This window comes from Chelonia mydas, chromosome 15 (genome assembly GCF_015237465.2).
Source record: "Chelonia mydas isolate rCheMyd1 chromosome 15, rCheMyd1.pri.v2, whole genome shotgun sequence".
Lineage (NCBI taxonomy): Eukaryota > Metazoa > Chordata > Testudines > Cheloniidae > Chelonia > Chelonia mydas.
In genome coordinates, this window is record NC_057856.1 from 8,918,726 (window position 1) to 8,932,005 (window position 13,280).

A 13,280-nucleotide genomic window follows, 5' to 3' on the forward strand; every position below is an offset into this window, starting at 1 on the left:
TAACTCCACCTCTGCAAGAGGCACAGCGCTTAGGTCGATGTCGTTGGGTTGACGCAGTGTCAGCGTAGACACGACATTGCTTATATCGACCGTTGTTGCCTTTCAGAAGCCGACCTACAATGCCCCACATGGACAGCTACATTGGTGCAAGTGCTCCTGGTGAGGACACTCACTGCCGACACAAGGAGCATAGTGTGGACATGTAAAAGTGATTTAATTACTGCGGTGGCTGTATGTCGATGTAACTCAGGTCGACTTAATTTTGTAGTGTAGACTTGCCCTCAGTCACTGCACTTACATTAAAACACCACTCCAAAAGTAAGTTCCCCCCCCCACTCCACCCGCTCCCCAGTAGCTAGCCAGGGCCATGAAAACCCAGGCTAAGGTGCAATATCAGGATGGTGCAAGTGGCTGAACTGGGACATGGCTGACCTGGCAGGGAAAAATGGAGGCTTTTCAGAGGCAGAAACCAAACTGAGGTCCCCGGGCAATGGAAAATCTGGCTGTGGTTGTGGGAATGGGACGGGTGTCACAGCAGCGCACACAACCACCCACCCGAAGCCCCCTGGCACTGTCCAGACACTAAGCTGGAGCAGAGCACCTGGGAGCTGCACTGATGGGGCACATCGAGGCTTCTTGGGAGCCTGGGCTGAAACTTAAAGCTGCTTCTGCATTGCAGAACTGCAGCAGAATCACCTGCCTTCTCCCGGGCACAAATCCCAGCCCCACACCAAGCTGTTTCCACAGGGTCTGTGGGGTGCAGCACAGTTGAATCAAGTCCATATGGCAGAAGCGTCACTTCTTCCACCACCAAAACGCAGTTACCTCTGGAATCGCTGATGCAGCTTTACGCAATAGCTACGGGGCGGCAGTGAAGAACATTGGATTCCATTAAAGCAATGGGGGATACTCAGGGAACCCAAATATAAATATACAGAGGAGTTTGGCCAAGACATCAGAACGGACCCCTGTGTTATTGTGAAGAGCACCGTGGACTCTTTAGAGACCGCAAGGGACAGCGACTTAAGCCACGGTGGAGCTGTACCTAGCTCTGCTCCAGCTGAACCCATTAACCCTCAGCTGAATTTGACCCATGGGGCCAGATGCACAGTTGGTGTAAATCCGCAGCATTCAACTGAAGCCAATACAGCTATGCTGATTTACACCAGCTAAGGATCTGGCTCAGCATCTCCTGATTAACTCCTGAGACCACAGTTTACAGTGTGACAGGAACGACTCTCCCCTGAGCTGAGATCAAAGTGGACACCTCTTGGATTCCCGGGGAGAAATAGCTACATTTCTAACCCTGTATAAAGCTTCTGAAGAAAGCTGAAATTCTTGAGACTAGCATCTCGACAGCAGCGGGACGCACCGCTCGGGTCTAGCCCTAGCAGAGAGATGAAAAAGCATCCCGAGCGCTGCTCGGTGTCGTTTCACTCAGCGCGAGGCTGCTAACGAAACGTGTTAAGAAAGCATCCCTCGCTCTGAGTTGCCACGCAGGTAACAGCTTCGGGAGTTTGATCTTTCCTGACTTGGTCTCTCTGCTCCTTGCCGGGGAAGCGAGGATGGACTGCCTTGGCGACCGGCGATCCAGAGTTTACTCCGTGTAAATGCCAATTTGTCTAATTAACTCATTGGAATGAACGCGCCTGGTTCCGTGGAGACGACTCACGTTACGGGCATCTGTGCCACCCCTGCAGCGGATGGCTCGAACGGCCACATGCCTCCAACACGAAGCTGCTGGCACTGATTTGATACATATATTTCCACTTTAAACAAAATTCATCATCATTAAAAACAAATACAATTGAAAACACAGGTGTGGAAATCTCTCCCTCAGGCAGACAGTGTGGACGGGGCTCTCACATCTCCCAGGAGGAGGGGACAATGCCAGTGCAAAATTATCCTGTCCCACACTTGTCAGAGAACGAGAAGAGCTTTGCCTCGATAATACCGCAGATCAAGGCTGCAGCAGAGTCTGTTCTGGGCAGCGCTTTGAGGATCTTAGTCCCTCTGGGCTCCGGTGGGGAGAAGGAGCTGTCAGTGGAGAAGAGCAGAAGCTAAAAATGGGATCGTTAATGAAACCTCAACCTCCCATGCTCCTCTTGGACACTGGGTCCGCTTAGACAGTCCCACTGGGAAGCCAGGTAGGGTGAGCAAGCTGACTCGGGAGGAAGGAGAGGAGACAATGAGATGAGTGAGTGGGGTACCCAGGCCATCGGGGCTCCTTCATTAGCCCGAGTTGTATCGCTTTGGAATATCCTATGCCCACTCCACAAAACCTCTCCTGAGAACCAGGCACATCCGAGTTGGGGCACAGGGCACGTTGGTAAATTCCCACTAAATTCCTGATTCAAACTACAACACGTAGGTGCTTTTAAATCCTCTCAGTCACTACAGTTGCTAGCAGTTACCTTTGAAATTAATTGCCGAATGTAATAATACCAAATAGCATGTATCTGCTGCTTTGCATCCACAGACCTCAAAGTACTTCACAAAGGTGGAGTCAGTATCATTATTCCTATGTTACAGATGGGGAAACTAAGGCACGGAAGCCCAATGACTCACCCACGTTGACACAGCAAGTCAGTGGCAGAGCTGGGAGTAGAACCCTGCCCAACATCCTAGCCACTGTGCCACGGCAAATGCACCCCGGCGACTGCAATGGCAGTTCTAAACGGCAGGGAACCGTTGGTGGTTTCTTAGTGGCCAGCACTGAGCCAGGAGGGACATTTCAAAGCTTGCCCCTGCCCGCCTCCTCCCATGCATTAGGATTTAATTAAGGGCGGCGCAGGACTCAACATGATGCAAGAGTCTGCATTTATCCTACCCCCAAAGGAGCCTTTGTCCAAAGCATAAAGCCACAGGCCAGGTCAGCCCAAACAGCTGCCTCTGCTCATGGGAGGCCAAGGAATGGCACAGCCAGGACTGTTGCAAACCTGTACTGTGATGCACGGTGCCACTGCATGAAGAAACCTTGCACAGCCCCTGCCTGGTGCTGGATCCCACAGCGTGGACTTAAGTCATTAAGCAGCGTCTAGAGATAGGACTCGTTGTGTATGTTCTGCCTATTATCGTGCAGCCAAGACGTGAACCAGAGCCTCTGCACTGCTCTGGATTTCCTCAACCAGAAGTCGCTGTTTACGCGTCTTGTACCTGGCCTTGGCCAGTGGCTTTGGTTGGTTGCTTTCAGGACGCTGTGTGGTCAAGATTGAGCTGGGGCTTGAGCAAAATCACAGTTCTGCCAGTGGTTTGTGATGTGACCCCAGCTGGTTGCTCAGCATCCCTGCCCGAGTTTCGCCATTTGTGCAATAGGGATAAGCGGGACGTACTGCATCTATCACACGGGAGAGTTAGGAGACTTCGTTCACTTACTCATTAAACGTCCCATATGTGCATTTTTTTTAAATGTTGAACAAACTTCCCAATGACTTGTGGTGAAAGAGGAGCTGCTAATGGGCCTGTATGTAGCTCAGAAGCGTTGACTTACCTGTTTTAGATCAGGGAAATATCTTACAGAGAGTGCACTGTGCAGTTACTAGATAAAAAAAAAAAAACACGCCACCCAATACCGCACATTGTCCTAAGCACTAGCTGTTCCTTCCCAAGCAACTCTCAACAAGGCCTTCAATGCTTCAAGTGCTTCCTTGCAGCACTTCCCATAGCTTCATTGTTGCCCTAAATTGTCCATTCTGACTTTCTAATGGAATGACAATTTCATGTGAATTTCCGGCAAGGCTACAGACTGTCTGCAAAGGAGGCAGCTCAGAAAGCTTAGGGACGGGAGACCCCAGCTGCTGCTGGCAAGCTCCCCCATTTGGCAAAGTCTGGTACCTCTCTGGTGAGCATTACTCATTCTCATCTCAATCCCCCTCACCCCATCTCTCAGCCTTTCCAGGCGATTCAAGGAGATGAGGGACAGGATCAAACGTAGCCAAGCAGAAAGGTGTAAGATCTGGTTTCTTTAGGACAACTGTAGCCAATTGTTTCCCTCCTGGGACTCCATGTTACCTTGCTCCCATAAAGGTAATGAGGACGGGTATGACCCCTCATGGCCTGATGGTGACCCTCAAGCTGAGAACCCATGCCACAAAATAAAATCACCAGTGTGGCTCAGAAGCCATTGGCCACACTGCTGGGCCACTGGTCTGATTCCAGCCCTGGCTGACAGTAGGTGAAAGTGGTGACCGGCGGGTGGCTGTTTAGAGGTCTTCCGCAAGAAAATGGGTGTTGATCCTGGTTAATGGGTTTCTATGACACAGGAACTACCAGGAACAAACGGGCACTAATTGGCAGCATCACCAGAATGGGCGAGTACTGCCGGGGCCATGAAGAGTGGACTGCCTGCCAAGAGAATGAATGGGCCGGGAGTGAATTCCTGCTCCTAGACGTGGTGCTTCTCTCGAAGGTTGAAATGGGCCAGTCAGTGGGGATTCAGTGATTTGCCCTTTTCAGGAGGCAGCCAGCTTGTGCACCAGAACCCAGACTTTCATTTAGGACATACCTCACCCTTATGGCTGTGAAGTCGAGCTTCAGAACATGAATGGAATGGAACCAATACAGCCTAGAGCAATAGCTCAGAAAGGGGGAACTGTCTCTGTCCATTTTAACTAGCTCTGGACTCTAATGATGGCAACGGACGTGTCAACACTGCTCACGTGCAAAAGAAAGGGAAGGAGCCATCGTGTTATTAAAGATCAGCCGTGTCATCACATTGGCATATCAAATGGGGGAAGCTGGTTTGGGGAGGATACCGCTAATCCCCACCCCCATTCAACCCCCATCCTTCTATGGGGCAGAGGAGAGGCTGGTTGAGAAAGCCAGTATTCCCTCTGACCACGCTCTGCAAATCATGGCGTTCAGCTGAGGGTGTCACCCTTCCCTCGGGAGCCGTTCACCAGAGCGGAGTGCCTGCAAAGCCACCGACTGCAGGGCCAGCGAATTTCAAAGAAACCCAGGAGCGGGCATTGCACTTGGACAAGATGAGTCAGGTTTTAAGGCCAGAAAGGACTGCTGAGATTATCTAGTCTGACCTCCTACGTTACACAGGCCAGAGGACCTCTCCCAGTCACTCCTGCCTCAAAGCCCATGACTACCAGCTGAGCGAAAGCATCTTTTCTAGAAAGACACCCAGACTGGATTTAAAAACTGGAAGCAATGGAGAAGCCCTCATGTCCCTTGATCAGTTGTTCCAGTGGTGAATTACTCTCACTGTAAATTCCCCCCACCCTCCTCTTATTTCTAGCCTGGATTTGTCTAGCTTCCACTTCCAGCCATTGGATCTAGTTATGTTTTTTGCTAGATTACAGAGCCCTCTGCTCTCGGACATCTCTTCCCCTTGTAGATGAAGATCAAGTCACCTCTTTAACCTTCTCTTGGACAAATAGATGGAGCTTTGTCAATCACTCCCTATCAGGCAAATTTTCCAGACCTTGAATCAGTCTTGAAGCTCTTTTCTGAACCCTTTACAAGTTTTTCAACATCCTGTTTGCACCCCAGAAGTGGACCCAGCATTCCATAACGGTAATAGGGCAGAAGCTTGGCTCCCTGCCCTGAGGATGTATTCAGGCAAGATCCCTGCCAAACCCTGGGAATGGACTCCCCCATGGACGAGGGACTCAGCAAGTTCCCTGTGACTGACTGAGAACTGCCTTTGTTACAGAGCAATTTATTCCAAGCCCCTCACGGTGCCGCCTGTGGGGGGGGATGGGGGGGGCCTGCACGCAGTGAGGTACCTGGCAAGTTGAACTGCTTCTGCTGCCGCGTGCACTGCGGGGAGGGGTGGAGGGGAGATGGCGGCGTCGCGCTGGGCGGTAACGGTGGGGCCGGCGAGGAGGGGGTGGAGGATGTCGTTGAGGAGGGGTTGCTGCTGGAATCTGGCTGATAGGGCACCGGAATATGGTCCTGCAGGAACAAGGAGGGCAGGGGAAGAGGAAGAAGGAAAAACAAACACAAGCCTATGAGAGCGGTGCAGATAGACCGACTTCACCACGCTCCGTCACCAGAGCAGTTTCCAAGTCGCTGTTTGGTTGGGGCTTTCAGAGCAGGAGCAGCATGGGGCTGCAGCAAACACTGCCACCCAGTCTGTCCTGTACCGGCTCTGCCACTCCATCCGGCCCCAAGTCCCAGCGACTTTATAGAGCGAGGCACGAGCGCTGTGCTCACCCCAACAGCTGGGCGCTCCTCTTTGCGGCACAGCAGGGAGCCCCGACAAGGTAAAACGGGGCCTGTTTCACCACTTTTATCATTCTGTCCAGGCCAACGTTTCAGACGGAGGGGCCTGATTCTCAGAGGTGCTGAGGACCGGCAGCTTCCAGTGCCTTCAGATGCAGAGCCAGCGTTTTCCAAAATGGCTAGTGATGTTGCTGAGGCATCACCCTCTGGGAGTCAGGGCCGTGGTAAAGCTGGGCACCCAAAGAGGAACACCTCCAAAATCACTAGTCACTTGGGAAGGCCATGGTGGGAAGTCAGGCACCAACATATTGGCTGGATGTTCGGGGGTGCTGGGCCCCAGGCAGCATCTACTGTCTTCAGCCGCCATTATGGACACTTGGCGTGCCTGGAAATGAAACCGCTGGGTCGGCGATGTAGGCGCCTAAGTTTGCAAGCACTGGTCAGGGTTCCCAAGACAAAACTCCATCCTGTTCTCCTCATTGCCCACTTATGCCAGTTAATCTCACTCCTGATGGATTTCCTCGGGAGGCAAGAGACACAACTTCAGGGTGAGCCAAGCAAAGGTGTTTTATTACACGCGGCTCATTCTTAACTTGGCTCCGCAGGAGAGAGTGCGCCTCAGCCAGCCATGCTCCCTGTCTCGGCACAGAGAGTGCCCTCTATAGAGCACTGCTTGCTCCCAATGGCGCAGGCCGACCAGGAGGAAGGAATGGCTGACTGCAATCAATGGCATGCTGGTGTGCTGAGTGGAGGAGAATCTGCCTGGAAACAGTCTGGAAAGACAGCATAAATGTGATCGCCAACTCGCCATCTGACAGTGGACAAATCTGGTTTAAAATGATTTAAAACCAGACTGCATTAAAATTCGCAACCAGCAGGACAGGTTTGAAATCAGCATGATCTAAAATAAGAAATTAAGGTCTTCCCCCACCCTCAGCCCCACCTCCACATCCAAACCAACATGGGTTAGTAACAGGAAAGACACCAGACATTCCATAATATTGACATCTATGCAACTGGGAACATGGTATGACCTGCCTTGAAATAATTAGACTCTCTACACTGGCCATGCCCACATTCCTCCTGACCTGCGCAAAGGAAAAGTAGAGGCCAAGATTCTCGGAACTGCTAGTGATTTTGTTGTCCAACTCCAGCATCTTAAAAGGGCCTGATTTTCGGAAAATGTGGAGCCCCGCTCTCTGAACATCAGGCCCCTCGAAGCTGTCTCAAGCTGAACTCAGAATCATTGGTCACTCTGAAAATCTTGGCCAGAGCCACAAGCAGGTCACCAAAAGGGGCTCAAACAAGCCTACATGAACGTGATATTTCAGGGAACACAGTGCTATGTTTTACTTACAGCACCTCGTCATGAGAGATGATGCTGGCAAAGCAGTTTGGTTTTTTCCAAGTCAGCTCTGGGAGCAAGTAGAAATGGAGATTTGTGCTCTTATTTATATAGCACCATTGGTGCTAAGGAGCTTTACAGACATAAAAGAGGCGGTCCCTACCCCACAGGGCTTACAACCACATTCATATTGAAAAGAAGCATTACCACCGTTACCTGGTGCAGGAGGCTGGGCTGAAGTGGGGTGGTAAGTCAATAGGAGATTGGGGGACTATTTTTTAATAGAAGTAGGTGTCAAAATAGAAGATATTAGTTGGCCTAATAGGAAATACTCTCTTTAATTTTACACACTGGCTATGGCTGATGTGATTTTATGAGTGGCAGAGGCAAAGTAAAATACATATATAACGATTCATCCATAGCTTTGAAAGTGCTTTACATGATGGGCATCATTATACCCATTTTACAGATGGGGAAACTGAGGCACAAAAAGAGGTGAAGTAGTTTGCACCAGGTCACCTAGCAGGCTAGCAGCAGAGCCAGGAAGAGAACCCCGGTCACCTGAGGCCCAGTTCAACGCCTCACCCTCTGCCCACCCTGCTTCCCATGATGACCTCTGTTAAGATAAAGTATGATAGGCCCAAAATGACATGATTCACTGAAAGGACTCTGTAGCTGTTTTTACTTGTAAGCCCCCACATGGGTTTGCGGTCTCTTGGGGACCCACAAAAATCATTTGCACCCTAAACAAACAAAATCAGGTAATTTTACCATTTGAAATTTTCCAAGAGCCGCAGGTTTAGAGGATGCATCCCAGAGAGAATCATCCAGTATCCAACAGTCCCTGGAACAGCAGAGTGGTGGAGGAAAGGGGGGGTCTAGATGAGCTGAAGACCCCCTATTGGCCTATTTGCAAAGGTGCTCAGCATCTCTGAAAATCTGGCTTTTAAACTTCTGGGTATGGGCACAGCCAGCCAGCCCGATTTTGAAATTTGCCATTCAGAATGAATGAAAAGCCATATGCTGCCTACCCATCACTTGTTGGAGCTCCTACGTTCCCTGTTAGACAGAGCTGGACTCAACAGGCTCTGGCAAATTTAATCCAGAATAAATCTGAGCTCTATCACAGAGCAGGAGAAAGAACCAGCCAGATGCATGGTTAGGTCTGACCTTATCGGCTTCCATGGACCCTGCAGGAACATGATCAAGTTGTTGTGCTTCTGTAGGTTTTATTTTTTAATATTTTTTTACTAAAGTTTTAGACAACCTGGAGAGCACAGAAATTCAGGTTAGATTTGTTGCCTCTGGAAAGTTACAAGCAGAACTGGTAGGACACAAGCTATTTCGAAAGCACAGATTCCATTTTATTTTTAAGCCGTTCAAGAAAATACATTGACAAACACTGCCTTTCCCCTGATGGCAAACACACTGAAAACCCAGCAGGTGCAGTGTTAGATACTCTATGTTCCAGCTAATCTCAGCCCCATCTTACTGGCGTTCATATACAGCAGCTCTGACAGGGAGGGTGGAAAGGCAGTGAGCCAAATGCTGCTTTCAGTTACACCGGTATAAATCTGGAGTAACACTTGAGGCCAATGAAACTTTGATTTCATACTCCAGGTTTACACCAGGGTAATAGAGCAAAATTTGGACCAGAGACTGTAAAAAAGTCTGTATCTTTCCTAAGAAATACAAAACACAGAGCAACCGTAGGGGAAAAGCGCTTAAAAGAAAGAGCCCGATACATTCTGTGTTTGCAGTGTCTGCTCTGCAGCGTAGCTACTGACCTCATTAGAGAGGTGGTCGTAGCATCCCTGCTTATTGTATAGGGCCTGGGCCTGCTTCTTCAATTAGCGCAGCTCTTTATGATTCATTGGTTTACATCCCCCTAAACAGGTTTCTATTCAGTTTCTACCAGATTCGCTGAAATATAGATCAGTCTCTTGGTGTTTTGGAGAAGCAGACGTGCCTGGAAACCCAAAGAGCCATCTGCGAAGTTTTGCCCCAGCAGATGGCTGAACAGACCACTGAGCAAACTGGAAGGTGCTGTTGCAAAGAGGAAAGTCTGCCAGACCTCCCCCCTCTCTCCCCACCACGCACACACTCCAAAGTAACCATGTTTCCATGGCAGATGGGGGAATGATCCTCGTTGGCATCCAGAGGGAATGCCACCAAGCAACCCAAACAGGAAGGTGCAGGGCCCCTAAGAAACCAGCCAGGAGAGTTGCAGAATGTGAGGACTACTCGTGGCAGTTTTGCTGCTGACCTAGAGGGGAGCAGGATCTGGCCCTGACCTCAAAAAGTTTATTCTTCAGATCAAAGAGGCAGGATTTGGAGCCTCTCCTTTAAAGCCGCATAAGATCATTGTGAATAATCAGATTATACAGCCAGTGTAGCCTACTAGTTACCGCAGCGCATTAGGGAATCTAGGTTGTAGGTCCAACTCTGACTCATTCCATGGTCTTGAGCAAGTCACGGATCTCTAGGCCCTAGTTCCCTAGAGGCTAATGGTAGTTAAGCCACTTGTTGGGAAGCTCTGTTACTGATTGAGATCCTCAGATGGAAGACTCTTTACCAAAGCTCAACTCCCAACTGAATAGTCCAGGAGAGCTCACTTTCCCTCTTCCCTTTCATGGGGAAGTGACAGCCGTAGCAGGAAATGCAGGGTGGCGAGGAGGGAGCTATAATAAAGGTAAGACATCCATGGTCAAGACTGGCTCATCCTTTCCCAATGCTTCATCCATTTCATAGAATCATAGAATATCAGGATTGGAAGGGACCTCAGGAGGTCATCTAGTCCAACCCCCTGCTCAAAGCAGGACCAACACCAACTAAATCATCCCAGCTAGGGCTTTGTCAAGCCTGACCTTAAAAACTTCTAAGAAAGGAGATTCCACCACCTCCCTAGGTAACCCATTCCAGTGCTTCACCACCCTCCTAGTGAAAAAAGTTTTCCTAATATCCAACCTAAACCTCCCCCACTGCAACTTGAGACCATTACTCCTTGTCCTGTCCTCTTCTACCACTGAGAATAGTCTAGAACCATCCTCTCTGGAACCACCTCTCAGGTAGTTGAAAGCAGCTATCAAATCCCCCCTCATTCTTCTCTTCCGCAGACTAAACAAGCCCAGTTCCCTCAGCCTCTCCTCATAAGTCATGTGTTCCAGACCCCTAATCATTTTTGTTGCCCTTCGCTGGACTCTCTCCAATTTATCCACGTCCTTCTTGTAGTGTGGGGCCCAAAACTGGACACAGTACTCCAGATGAGGCCTCACCAATGTCGAATAGAGGGGAACGATCACGTCCCTCGATCTGCTCGCTATGCCCCTACTTATACATCCCAAAATGCCATTGGCCTTCTTGGCAACAAGGGCACACTGCTGACTCATATCCAGCTTCTCGTCCACTGTAACCCCTAGGTCCTTTTCCGCAGAACTGCTGCCTAGCCATTCGGTCCCTAGTCTGTAGCTGTGCATTGGGTTCTTCCGTCCTAAGTGCAGGACCCTGCACTTATCCTTATTGAACCGCATCAGGTTTCTTTTGGCCCAATCCTCCAATTTGTCTAGGTGCCTCTGTATCCTATCCCTGCCCTCCAGCGTATCTACCACTCCTCCCAGTTTAGTATCATCCGCAAATTTGCTGAGAGTGCAATCCACACCATCCTCCAGATCATTTATGAAGATATTAAACAAAACCGGCCCCAGGACCGACCCCTGGGGCACTCCACTTGACACCGGCTGCCAACTAGACATGGAGCCATTGATCACTACCCGTTGAGCCTGACAATCTAGCCAACTTTCTACCCACCTTATAGTGCATTCATCCAGCCCATACTTCCTTAACTTGCTGACAAGAATACTGTGGGAGACCGTGTCAAAAGCTTTGCTAAAGTCAAGAAACAATACATCCACTGCTTTCCCTTCATCCACAGAATCAGTAATCTCATCATAGAAGGCTATTAGATTAGTCAGGCATGACCTACCCTTGGTGAATCCATGCTGACTGTTCCTGATCACTTTCCTCTCCTCTAAGTGCTTCAGGATTGATTCCTTGAGGACCTGCTCCATGATTTTTCCGGGGACTGAGGTGAGGCTGACTGGCCTGTAGTTCCCAGGATCCTCCTTCTTCCCTTTTTTAAAGATTGGCACTACATTAGCCTTTTTCCAGTCATCTGGGACTTCCCCCGTTCACCACGAGTTTTCAAAGATAATGGCCAATGGCTCTGCAATCACATCCGCCAATTCCTTTAGCACTCTCGGATGCAAGTCGTCCGGCCCCATAGACTTGTGCACGTCCAGCTTTTCTAAATAGTCCCTAACCACCTCTTTCTCCACAGAGGGCTGGCCATCTACTCCCCATGTTGTGATGCCCAGCGCAGCAGTCTGGGAGCTGTCCTTGTTAGTGAAGACAGAGGCAAAAAAAGCATTGAGCACATTAGCTTTTTCCACATCCTCTGTCACTAGGTTGCCTCCCTCATTCAGTAAGGGGCCCACACTTTCCTTGGCTTTCTTCTTGTTGCCAACATACCTGAAGAAACCCTTCTTGTTACTCTTGACATCTCTTGCTAGCTGCAGCTCCAGGTGCGATTTGGCCCTCCTGATTTCATTCCTACATGCCCGAGCAATATTTTTATACTCATCCCTGGTCATATGTCCAACCTTCCACTTCTTGTAAGCTTCTTTTTTATGTTTAAGATCCGCTAGGATTTCACCGATTTCACCATTAAGCCAAGCTGGTCGCCTGCCATATTTACTATTCTTTCATGTTCTAAGGGAGCAAGATCTCAGGGATTCAGGACTCCTGGTCTCCACTCCTGGCGATGCCGTGCACTCCTCTTGGGCAAGTCACTTAGCCTCACATTTGCAGAAGGGTTCCCGACCTTCACATGTGCAGCGTCAGACTCCTTAAGCCTGTTTTGCAAAGCGCTGCACAGCCCAAGCTCCAGCTGAAGTCACTGGGAGTTGCAGGTGCCCAGCTCTTCTGAAAGTCAGGCCCACAGTATCTCAGATGAGACACCCCAGAACCCAAGCGCCTCCCGTGAACCAGCCTTTGTAAACGTAACCCCTGTGCCCCAACACCCATTTTGCTCTCTGAAAAATGGAAGAGGTGATACTTACATACCACATGGGAGTGTTGTAGGATTTAACTCATTCCTGTCTGGGTGATCTGTAAGTACACACGATTACTACTGCATGAAGTGTGGTAGGCAGCCTTGGTGCCCTACAGAGATCTTTGCAGGCTGTGATCAGTATGTATCATGGCTGTACTCAACAGGTGGCTCGCTGGTGCTTCTTTCACACTATGCTCCCGAGGACTCACTGTGTTCCAGAGGCCTGTCATAAGGTAACATTCGCCACGAGGAATAAGCAGCAGCTCCTCACCTCCACGCAGGTCAGCCTCATGCTGTGGCACTCACAGCACAACCTACAAGAGCCCATCCTTAAGAGGGCAGGCTGACTCTTGAAGCTACGGAGGAGAGGCCAGAAGATGAAGGAATCCACTGGGGGCAGAGGAGAGGGGTGGGAGCACTGACAGGAGAGAGGAAGATGTAGAAGCGAGTGCATATGACATATTCTTTGGTAGGTAAGTGCAGCCCATCAGGGCTGGGGTAGGCAAGTTTATGACCGTGGCTTCATGCCTGGCTGGAGTTCTCACACTCACCAGGTCACTGCCTTTTCTCTGCTAGGAGAAAAAGGTGTGTTCTTATCATAGATATTAAGGTCAGAAGGGACCATTATGATCATCTAGTCTGACCTCCTGC

The 13,280-nt window shown here is 49.8% G+C and overlaps 1 protein-coding gene across 3 annotated transcripts in view; it reads right to left on the minus strand.

The window, feature by feature from the left end:
* The window catches only part of KSR2 (kinase suppressor of ras 2), a 295,477-nt gene that overhangs the window by 103,169 nt on the left and 179,028 nt on the right, over positions 1 to 13,280 (minus strand). For all 3 annotated transcript variants that reach the window (XM_043529547.1, XM_043529546.1, XM_027834074.3), the window contains one exon: positions 5,736 to 5,904. In XM_043529547.1, the coding sequence (XP_043385482.1) occupies positions 5,736 to 5,904 (169 nt within the window). The remainder of the gene's footprint in view (positions 1 to 5,735; positions 5,905 to 13,280) is intronic.